This window comes from Colius striatus, chromosome 8 (assembly GCF_028858725.1).
Source record: "Colius striatus isolate bColStr4 chromosome 8, bColStr4.1.hap1, whole genome shotgun sequence".
NCBI classification, from domain to species: domain Eukaryota; kingdom Metazoa; phylum Chordata; class Aves; order Coliiformes; family Coliidae; genus Colius; species Colius striatus.
The window spans coordinates 30294996-30307256 of NC_084766.1; the positions used below are offsets into that span (position 1 = coordinate 30294996).

Genomic DNA, 12261 nt, shown 5'->3' on the forward strand with positions numbered 1-12261 from the left:
TCTGCAAAATGCCTGCTCTATTTAGATTAGAGTCAGGCAGCTTCCTTCTTTACTTTGCATGGTACCCTGTTGCTGGGTATAGAAGAGAAAAGTTCTCTGCCTTCAGTTCTGTCAGCCAGCCAGTCCCTAAAATGGCCTAGAACTGAATATGGTCTTTATAACTAGAAGTATTAAATCCTTAATGGTAAAATGAGTCTGCCTTTAAAATATTAATTTTGTACTGTTCATTATGTTCATATTTTTAAATGACTTATAAATGTCCTAAGAGCCAAAAGAGTCAAAAACAGGTCAATATATTTTGCTTCACTTACATCACTTGAAAGCTGTCCTCCAGCCTTTGCATGAAGTATATCTGGAGTGTCTACAACAGAGGTGAACTTTGAAACTCTTTCTTCATGACCCCGCTTATATTCTACCTGAGGGAGAAAAACGTATAGAAAAACATATTACAAACAATAAGCAGTAAATATGAACTTTCTATCAGAAGTTTCAACAGAAAATAAGCAGTCACAACACTCCTCACTGTACAGTCAAACTATCAGTATATTGAAGGCCAATTTCCTTAAAGCGAATGTCAGAAGCAGACTGAAATGGACCCAGATAACAAAATATTCAAATCATACTAGATTTATGTGAGTCATATATTTGATTAAAATATCATGAGACTGGCCCAATTAAGATCATACTGCAATGTCCATGCAGACAGTGTTTGCAGAACAAAAATGCAATACTTGAAAATCATTTCTACTTTATTTATTTTTACTTGACCGTTTTCAGTTGAAATGTTACTTAATAAATAAGTAAACTTCTGTGCATATGTTTAAAGTAGCTTGTATATGAATGAAATTCAATATTGAAGATCCTTAGCTTCAAATAATAAAGAAAACAAAAACTATCAGATGTAAATAAAGAGATTAATAAAGCTATAAAGTTAAAATAAAGATAATGCATTCAAGAAAGATTTTAGAGTGATTCATGATCTTTTTCAAGTTGTGATAAAATACAGCAAAAGCTGCTACATCTTTCAGGAAATATCTATACTGTCATTTATCCTATATGATTGTCTTCCCAAGCCAAGTAGTTTGCTAATGCTGTAACCTGCACCATGTCTGCAACATCTTCTCACTTTGTAGAATTAATAGTATAACAAATACTCATCAGAGAACCCATTATCTAAAGTGACTGGCCTAAACGCAGGATTCTCCAAATTCAGAAGTCTAACATACAACTAAAAAAGCTGTGACTTACGTTGCTGCTTAGTTGAGTGGCTCTCTTAGCAACCTGATAACCTGGAGTGATCATAGCAGGAAAGCTGCCTTTGCCTCTCTGTGGCTCATATTCTTCTGTATATTGAAACTAGAAAATGAACATTTATTGTTTCATTCTCATTCAAACTCACTGCAGTTTATTGTGATTACTCTTTTAATGCCTGCTTCCTAAAGGTATGTATCACTTTATTTAAAAGTAAATAAATTAAAGAACTTACACCTTATAAGTCTGTCAAAAATATTTCCTACATAAAAGACAAAACATTCTTCATTCATTTCAATTATTGACTATTAATTGTCTATGTTGACTGTGTCACTAACTCATTGTATGAGCAATCAGTCATAATTTAGAAGTGATTTTCATCAGAAATACAGTCAATAAATGTCTAGTCTATGGAAGGCAAGACGTTTTCCATCATGAGTTCTGCTCTACTGAGGGAAATAGCATTGCCTTCTAGATTCAAGTGACTCAAATATCATTGATCAATATTTGAAGTGCTTCTTAAATATTTAAACTCATGATTTCCAGGACAGGCAATAACTTTGCTATGTGGCTTTAATCACTTACATAGTTAAATACTGTTATTTACAAAGTAAACCTGTCAGTCTCTCCTTTGGTAACATCTTATCAAAGATTGGCTTTGATACACTGTTAAGTCTTCAGAAGGTGATAGATCATGAAAATAAAATGATTCCAAGCATCAGACCACTTACATCACTCAGGGTCTTCTGTGCCTGTGTTATCTTGACCATTTCAGGATCTGGGATGGTTCCTGAATACCACGATTTCCCTTCCTCATATGTGGCATAGTAAGCATTCTACAAAATAAAACATAAATAACTACCAATCTTCATCCTTGTTCTAATACACAAACTGATCTGATAGGAAAAAAAAAGGAAACACACACAACGCTGTGCAAGTGAAATATATTCTCTGCAGCGTACAGCACAAGGCCTATGTCTCACATATCTTCACAATATGAAGAACTTGTATAACAAGAACTGACATCAAGATGCCAGGAACAAAGATCCTGGAATAAGACTCAAATAACTCCCCCTGGGAATCAGATCACTTGTTGTGAAGCTTTAGTGCCAGTGAAAAGATACATTGACTGTGCCTCTACACACAGCAGTCCAAACAGTTAACTGTCTAACAGTTAACCCTTCCTTCCTCATCTTCTGATTCTTACACCTTAAGCTATAACGAAGCTATGTTGCCCTGAAAAGTTTAGCCAAGTGAGAGGCAATGGCTTTTTTAGCATTGAAATACTGTCACTAAAACCCTACCAATCCTTGGTCTCCTGCAGGCTAGTGGCCTGGAGACTTGAGGGATGTTTCCTACCTGCGTGGCCAGTTGTTGGGCTTTATAGGCAGCTTCAATTTCTCTGGACCTTACATCCCATTGAAAGACTGATTTGAATTGTTCACCCGCTTCTCGATATTTTATCTGAAAAAAAAAGACTTGGTATTAGTGGTTTGTTAGTACAGAGTAACACATCCCCCTCTTAGGAGAAGAACACAAAGGGAGATAAACATGGTGAATACTCTCTCAGTGTGCAGTGATACAAAGTCTGCATGAACTGCAGCAACAAAAAAAAGATGAACACAACAAAAAACAACAACAACAGAGCAACTCCCACCATAACAAATCCACTACAATACCTGCTAGTTTTAGCTGTACCTTAAAACCAGTTTAAAGGAAGGCTACCTCCAAAACCACCTGTGGCCCTACTTAGGCAACTCTTCTTGTCTGTCACACACTGACACCTCAGACAGGCAGCCTTGGGGCAAATTACATCAGGGAATTAGTATATAGGCTTTTTCATTGTTAGCTTTCAGCTATGTCCATTGCCCCATTTGCCTCATTGCAAAAATCACCAGTGCCAACACATGAGAAACAGAGGAACAATGTGACTGCATAGAACTAACTTTCTGCGTGGCAGCATCAGCATAATTCAGTTTAAGATTATTTATAGTCATAATGTTTAGCTGTGTTTGTGTGTTAGATCTCCAGCTGCTACAGACCAGTGCTAGTTTTCAGTGCTAAGTAATCATTTCACCCTGAAGACACATTTATATATGATATGAACCCAGAAAAAAGGACTATGACAAGCACATCCGATCCACCAAGCTTCACAATCCACAAGAAAATACCAACTATCTTCTGAGAGCTTGCAAAACTCTGCATCTTTCCACCTTCTCCCTCTTTAGGTCAACACCACTTACACTTTGCTTATGTACAAAAAGGCCACAGAGCCTGTAGCTCTATGTCATTTGAAGACTATGTAAGTACTTCTTCAGTGCCACTCATTCTTGGCAAAGGATTTTTCATGGAAGAGAAGATTGCATTTAGCCCTAAGGTCAAAACTCTACTCTCTAATCCACACCAAGCTTCTATCTAAGATTTCTGCTATTATTGGAGCTGCACATCTGTAAAGGAGCAGCATACTACACCTAAAATCTGTCATGAACTTCTGAAAGAATAATTCAGTCTTCTGATAATACTTCTGATGGAGACAATCCACAAGAATAGAAATCCCTAAGAAATTTTAAGCAGAACATGACAATGAAGCATTAGATGAAAGACCTATCACCTGATGGGCAATATTCTATTCTCCTATTTCCCTGCACAGTGTCCATGAATTATCATGACTGTGGAAATGTAAATGACTACTATATTTAGTTCATTGTCATCGTTTTCCAACTGTCACTTTTATCATCACAGCATACAGAAATCCGACTGAAATCAGAGCTCAGTTATACAACTCACTCTACAGATACAAAAAAATAACAGTTCCTGTCCTGAAGAGTGCAAAATCTGAACTGACTGGAGAAAAATTGCCAAGCATGTGTACTATTATTCTCATTCTGTAATTTAAGTAGAGATACAGAGAGATGAATGATTTGTCTGCTCACATAGAAATTCTGTGCAGAGGGAGTGAGCTCAATTTTTAACTCCGCATTCCAGTCAGTGTCTCAAAATAAGACTTATGTGAGAACATCATGTCAGGATCGAAGAAACACATTACATTTTCTGCATAAGAAATAATCAAACCTAAAAAACCCCAAAAAACTACAGTAGCAACTGAAACCTTTCCGAAGTTAGCATTATTTTATACACTTACTAAGGAAAAAGTTTTCCTGCACTTGAAATTAAGTAAGCACTGCAGAATCAGTATCTTCACTACCCTTAGCAACTTTCTTCCTGGAGCAGAACCTCATTATGTGATTGAAAAGGACAGAAGGTGCTTTAGGTGTAAAAAACAAGGGAGAGTGATCTTTGAGCTATAATTTGTCTTGAGCGTGTATTCACAAGCACTGGAAGTATCAGAGTCTCATATCACTGCCTAAACACAGAAATAGAACCTGCAGTAATTCCAAACTCATTCCTGACCAGATATGTCACGCACAGTTTAAAGCAAGAGTGATGCTGACATAGTTACTGCCCATGATAGTGCAAAAACCGATATATGTATATATAAATACAGTACAAGAATGATAAAAGATACAGTGTCTGATAAAGGCTACTAATGTACATTAGCTTTGTACACCTAACACAGACTATCAGAATGAGTTTAGCATGCTATAATCTAAGAAATTTCAGTGATGGGTAATCACATCAAAACATATTAGTTTATCTACTAAACACAGGCAGTGAGTATAAAAAGACATGACACACAAGAAAATAGTGTTACACATAAAAGTGAGATGTGATTATTGTCTGTTTTCTGTATTTCTCATTTCACGAAATTCTTAGAAATGCAAGTTTGAAACAAATGTATCTCGATGAATGATCCAGGATGAAGAGAACAGCATTTAAAAAGAAAGAAGACTTTGAGCACCCCTAGAGGTATTTCGGGGCACTGCAGCCTCTCAAAGGGTAAAAGCAGCTAGAAGGGCATGGAGAGCCAGTCCAGCCTGAATGCATTAGCAAAACTTTTTCAGTAAAACCATGCAAAGCTCCCTGGACTTCATGCTTTCTCATCTCAGGTTTGCCAGAAATACTTGACAAAGTATTTATGACAACTTATGTCTACATCTCACTGAGACAGAATTTATTGTTTCATGCCCTTTAGTATCAGTTTCAGAAGAGATCATAGAACAAATAGATCATTCTTGTTTCCAATGGCTGTGTAAACTCCCTTGATTTAGTTACTAAGTTTATATAGCTCTGGGAAGCTTATGCAAACAATGCTTTCACATAGATTATCAGATATGGCAAGCAAGAAATTCCTATCAATTTTTCTGACTGAATGCAGAAGCAAATTCAGAGCTAATATTTATTTCGTGTGAGTGAGTGCAATTTAAAAAGCATGATTCAAACCCAAGCTGAGATTGTATTGCTGTAAAAAAAAACACAGGAAGGTAAGTAAAGAATACATATTTATGTTTCTAAAACAAGATACAAACAGGATATCAAAATGTAAAACAGAGCTGAGTACATTTGTCCCTCCAGCTTCTTACCTCACTTACTACTTCTGACAGCTTTTTTGCATTCATATTTATTGGTGTCTCAAATATGCTTGTGAATGCATTGTTTTTTGGATTGTGCCTAAAAAAGGAAAGTGTAAAAGGATATTAGGAATGTACCAGCCAGCCCACCACAAAGGTTCCTTTTGAGCACTCAAAAACACAATACCAGCCTCCGCCCCTCTATACATAACTTTTCCCCCACTCACACACAGATCTCACTTTACATTCAAGTTATTGTATGGAGTAGGTGCCTAGAGCAAAATTAATTTTAATGATCATCATATCAATGCTGTGTTTCTAATAACAAAAGAGAATAATAGAATAAAAAACAACTGTCATCTCTCCTTTTTCTGCTGACAAATTTGACAGGAATTGATCATTATAAAATAAAAACTTCCTAGAACAAACCAACTCCAAAATCTGCATTTTATACACTTTCCTGATGATTAACTCAACATTATTAACTCTTAACCACTGACTTGGAAAGTAAAAATCTTTTTGTTGGGTCTATTCTCTTCCCACAATACTGAAATGGAACTTAACTGTGTATCTTTTAACATATCAGACAAACAAGGAAGCTTTATATACAGTAGGAAGAGCTTCCCATCATTTGTGATTCACAGAAATCGAAAGATATGCACAGAGGCACTAACAATACACATCACACATAGCACTAGACTGTTGTCCAAATGGTGATCTTCTATTACATTAAACCAAATTGCTGAGTTAAATCTTTGCTTAAAAAAAAAAAAGGGAAAGACACTTACACTTGACAGTAAGGCTTTTTCTCATGGCTAACAAAGTTGTTTACTGTTAACATCATCTTGCACACTTCGCAGTGAAAACAAGCTTTATGCCAGGTCTGGAAACAGCACAAAACAGAAACCAAAAAAACATGACTTGTATTTCATAATTATTCTTTTGAGTTTTAAATCCCAGTATTGATCCTTAACATTCATTTCACCAACTTGAAGAAGTCTTCTTCAAATATATGCCCATTGTTAACTCATTTCAGTTTTGAACCTGGTTATGAGTAAAGAATTTTTGGAACCGAGAGATGTGCACTGTGTTAAAAGTGCCAATCCATACAATTATTATAGTCCAAAATAATAAAGAAAGAGAACTGACCTGATCTATACAGTTAATCTTCTCAGCAGGGTAAACCCCATAGCCACATCTAGCACACGGCTGCACATTCATCTTGAAATCCACAGAGTAAAAAATATACAGGTTTATACAAAAGGTTCAAAGAATATGAAAGTGACTTTTTGGCCTGTGCAAAGCGCACTCTAGACACTCCAGTCAGGGCCTTTTGCTGTGGTCAATGGCTCCCATTAAAGCTCTGAATTGAAGTCTGTTGCTCCATTTGCTGACCTTCTGTTTCAAAGTCAGCTGCAGGCTGGCTTTTAAAGCTGCCAGTTAGTAAGAGCGGTTATTTTGGCAACTGTGTCAGTGCGTAAGGGAGGGCAGCAATATCTTTCTCTAAATAGAAGAATGAGCTCACAGAAACGAATCATGTTCATGTGAACATTAGAGTCTGATCACTTCAGTATTTCAGTTTTGCTGTAAAGCCAGTTGTCATAAGCCCAGGATGAAGAGAAAAGTATGTATAGCAGCAGCAGCAACTTATCATAGCCTCTCCTCACTCTGATATACAGCAAGTGACCTCATGGGGGACTACTCTGTGTTTAGGAACAGCCTCACATTCGAAGGAGGTACCTCCAGTAGGACACATGGTGAAATGAGCAGAGCCTCTTATCTCAAATAGCTCTAAACATGATGGGTACAAACCCAAACATCTATCTCCTACAAGAAAAACTTCAGAAAGGAATCACTTTTGAATAAAATGAACAAAGCAGCTATTTAACAGCTTTCCCAAAGACTAGGCTGGGATACATCAAAATACGGAAACTCCTTAGCAAAATAACAATAAGGAATTATTATGCCTAATATTAGGAGGTTATTAGGGCTGTGAAGTCTGTTCTGAACAAAAGAAGCTATTAAATTCTACTGGCTACAAATGGTTAGGATTTGAGATTTATATCTCACCTAATCAGAATACCTCCAGCTGCAGAGCTCTATAACCCTGGGACACAGCTAAGAGTTATCTCAATCCAAGTAAAACTCTACGTAGTCATCCATGCATCCACACCACTTCCCACACCTGCAGCAGTCCCAGGATATTGCTCAGCACTTTCCTTTTCTATGAATTACAAACAATTTGATCAAAATAATTTCTGCCTAAACCTCCTGGGTATGCTTAGAGAGACTCCTATTCCTCTCTCCATGGAGATACACAGTTTTGCTTAACTTATTATTACTACTTATACTGAATGCTGACAATGTACTGGCACAATTTTCTGTCAGCAACTGGTGTGCTGAAAATAGTCTCTAATCTGAAAAGCAATGGGTATGGCACAAATCCTGGAAGCACTTGACGCCTTTCAAAGTAAGTAATTAATCTCAGTATATAAACAGACATATTTTCATTTTAGAAAATGCTCACAGAGCACAATTTCTTGTATTAAAATAAGTGCTGAGTTACCACATGTTATTCATTTAGGGATCAGGAGTAGTTTTATGTTGACCAAGTTACATCACAATAATATTTACTCTGCTCACACCTGAGAACCAAAATAGTTTGGAAGTCTTCCAGTTCCCTTCTTACACAGCTTTTCATCTTGTGGCAGATTGCCATTCTGTTTATGCAAGTGACCTATATTAGGGTCATGGTGGCCATGCTGTCCCCTTATTTAGCACTGGGCACACAACCAACTGCTGCCTCTTTGTGTTCATCTCCTCTAAGAGTCACAACATTATGTCTTTTCTAACAAATCCTAGTTGTCTTCATTCTATCTGAATCCATGCTAGATTCCTTGTCTCATACTTTAGCAAGACAGCAGATGCATTACCTGCTCCTGTCCCAGTACAGACTACATATTGCTTAAGGTGCTCCTGAAACAAGTTCTGAGAGGTGCTGAAAACAGGACATTCCTGAACCACACAAAAACTTATTAAAGACTTGGCAACGACAGATCAAATCATTCATCCAGGAGTCATCTGAACACCAATGATCTGGATAGGACTTCAGCCTGGAGCATCAGTGTGTACAGCTCATAAGTACTGTGCACCCAGAGAGCACATTAGAGGTCCTTGAGAAGAATTAGACCACGTGTTCCTCCGAAGTGGCCTGTCAGACAGCTAGAAGCCCTTGCCTTCACAGCTAAAACTTACTTCAAGATACACAAAGCCTGTTTGTTTCTGTTGACAGCAACACATATTACTGGCTTGGCTGGAAGTCAGCAAACACATTTTCCAAGTTGTCCTGCTCCTCTCAAGTTACAGTGTGTTCAAGAAGAGAAGCCCAGTAAGCCCCAATGCCCTATACAGCTACTGTCTTTCCCAGCCATGCGACTTCCCTCACATCCACTGTGCACCAGTTTTGCTGGAGCCTACTTAATTTTACCCCATTTCTGAGCACCTCAAACCTGTCCTGTTGCATGGTCTGTTCTTCACCACCCTGGATTAAAACTGAGTTGCTGCTAGAAAGGAAATTTATTGAAAAACAAGCATTGTATGTTCTCATTACAAGTACACACTGCATTTTGATCACATAAGGAACTAAATCACAAAACTAGCCTAAGTTTGTTATCTTGACAAATCTTAGCAAGACATTTCCTCTTCAGTTAAAAGCTCAGTATGGCTTTTTTCCCCTCCTTTAGTAAGGCCCCATAAAGGCTTTTTTATATCAATGAAAAACTTGAAAGGCTTTACTTAACAGTAGAACCTTAATCAAGGTGTTTCTAAAGTACAAGGAGACAGTACCTAGAAAGTGCAAATTAGTAGGAAGATACATTGTTACCTCTCCAGCCTCCTTAAATTCATTGAATTAAATGCATAGAAAACATGGAGCATGTTAGCATCCTGAATTTTAATCTAAAAAGCACATATTAGCTACACAAAGCAACCTCTAAGAGACATTCGAGTCAGAGCCACCTTCTCTGTCAGTCTTGAAGAGGGCTGTGCCCTTCAGCCACAGGAATAGCAGGAAGCCTGACATCACAAATTATGGCAATTTTCCCCAATCCCTCCCCCTCAAAAAAGTTCTGCTTCACTACTTAAACTGGGGGTGTTATCCACTTTTAAAAGTTGTCTGTAAGAGTTCAAACACTAGATCAGCCTCACCATAATCTTCTCTGAACCTCATGGTTAGTTAGTTAACTGGGTTCAGAGACTTTTGTTTCTTTTAGTCTCTCCATGCTCATCAAATTTAGCATAGTAACAAATCCAGTATGCAAAAATATTGGAAGAAAGATGGAAAATATTTATCAGCATCAAGGTGTCCCATGACCTGAAGAAAAATCTCTAAGGGACTGCCTTCCAAACTTCTACAGCAGCTTTTTACATTTTTTGTTGGTTTGGAAACCAACCAACAACTATTTACATTTCATGACTAAAAGGATTTATGCTTACACTTTCCCTTTGTTACCAGTGTCAGGAAAACTTGAGAGTGTGGGGATTTTGCAAATGCAAGAAAAAGGGAGAGAGAGAGTAGAGAGAAATAGAAAAAAGAAAAAAAAAGAATCAACAGGTCAAAAAGGCATCACTTGCAGTTACAGAGCAGAGACAACTGGTGAGGATGTGCTACAATTTAAGCTGAAAGTTTGAAGAAATGTGTGCAAAGCAAGCACAGAATAGCCCACATGCATACGAGACCCTCCAGTATCCAAATATGCCCATTTATCATAACCCAAAAAAGACCCAAGTTTAAAACTTTTAAAACACTGCACATGCAATGTATTGTCTCTCTTAATAGAGAAATCCCACCCAAACATACACCAAGATGACTGATTCACCATTCCACCAAATTTCATAAAGTTACTGTGTGCCAAATCCCACTGCACAGTATTCCATGCAGTGTATCAAAGACATCTATCCTTTCTTGCAAAATATATCAAATTCAAACAACTCTCTTTAGGAGGGTACACCTCGTGAGTCACTCAAATCCTCCATCCTCAAAGTATCCTCACACCTGCCTCCCTGGACTCAGCAAAGCCACATACATCCCTGTTTTCACAGATGTTGTGCAGAACACAGCATGCAGTTATTATTCCAGACAGGTACTATTTAGTTGCCTCAAGGCCTCTAGTTTGTTCCTGCCATCAACCTTTCAATTTCCCAGAGGCATGCTCCATTGTCATCCTGCAACTGCTTAGGTAGTAGTTAAACACTTATTTTCTGCAATGCAAATATCCAGTCAAAGGCTTCATTATTAATGTTTTTAGGGAGTAGAGTAAATCTTCAGGGATGAGAAAAGGAATGCTGATGCTATAGGTATCACATTGCTGGCTCTTCCTCCTGCCCAGTAATACATATAGCCAGATGTGCAATATTATACATGGGACATTTTTCCCTTCCTGACCAGGTAGCAATCACTCTATGCCCTGAAGCAAGATACTTTCTTTTCATCCTACTATCTTTTTTATTTCTCCCTTACTCATTACTGATAAGAAGATATTCTGTAAAATCTAGCACCTTATACGGCATTAAAACTAGTTAATCTAACATATAGTTACAAAAAGTATTGCAGCACACTGAGGAATCAACCTTTCTCTTTGTAAATATCAGAAACCAATGTGAAAATAGAAACAGTGGTTTCATTAACAGTTTGAGCCAGAAATTGCCCATACTCAATTCTGTAATGGTAAGCATTATCAGATACAACACCACTTTTTCAATAGGAATATAATGCCTTTTAGGAAAAAAAAAAGTCATTTCTAGGTCTGCTAATTTGGCTGTGGGAAACAGATAGTAATGGATAAACATAGATAGTAATGGATAAACATTTTCATCAAGATATAGAGGTCAGAGCTGGCAAATGGCTTAAGGAATGTCTAGATAAACCCCATACACATCATCAGGAAAGCACATTTGGATGTTCAGTTCAAGTGCCACTACCAGACATCACTGGTGATGGCACAGTCTCCATCAATTCCTCTCCTTGCTATATATATACGTTTCCTATATATTGTCCATAATGATTTGTTATGGATTTGGAAGTGGTGCTGTCTTATTGAAAAAAAAAAAGCAGCTAACAGATGGCATGAGAGGAACCATGGGATTCTGTCAGTTTGATTTTCAGGAGAAAACTTTGGCTACGTATCCAACCAGGAGCTACAGGCACAATCCCATGAAGGAGAGATCAGCCCCAGTAGCAGCATGCAGACATACGGCAAGACCCATCACACCATTCAGATGCTCCACCGCCACATCGAAGCAGTGACCTGTCGTGAAGCAAAAGGCTGTTTGTTACCATGCCTGTGTTTTGTGCCAATTGTGAGGCAGTTACACTGAAAAATGTCGCTTTGATGTAAATCTCTTCAGGTAGTGAATGTTGAACACCACGCACTGCTGGGTAGATGTATGATTTTTCAGGATTCGAGCCTGCATCCAGAAGTAATTAGCAAGACTGTGCCAATCTTCAGCCCGTGTACTGGACTGCTGGGCCTGATGCAACAGC

The 12261-nt window shown here is 37.8% G+C and overlaps 1 protein-coding gene across 1 annotated transcript in view; it reads right to left on the reverse strand.

Moving 5' to 3' along the window:
* The window catches only part of NRAP (nebulin related anchoring protein), a 51124-nt gene extending 44183 nt beyond the window's left edge, over positions 1–6941 (reverse strand). Inside the window, exons 1-7 of the mRNA XM_010202878.2 lie at positions 6870–6941; positions 6509–6603; positions 5733–5820; positions 2611–2715; positions 1983–2087; positions 1249–1356; positions 312–416 (exon numbers count right to left, since the gene is read on the reverse strand). Of these exons, the coding sequence (XP_010201180.2) occupies positions 312–416; positions 1249–1356; positions 1983–2087; positions 2611–2715; positions 5733–5820; positions 6509–6603; positions 6870–6941 (678 nt within the window). The remainder of the gene's footprint in view (positions 1–311; positions 417–1248; positions 1357–1982; positions 2088–2610; positions 2716–5732; positions 5821–6508; positions 6604–6869) is intronic.
* Positions 6942–12261: the final 5320 nt, after the last annotated feature.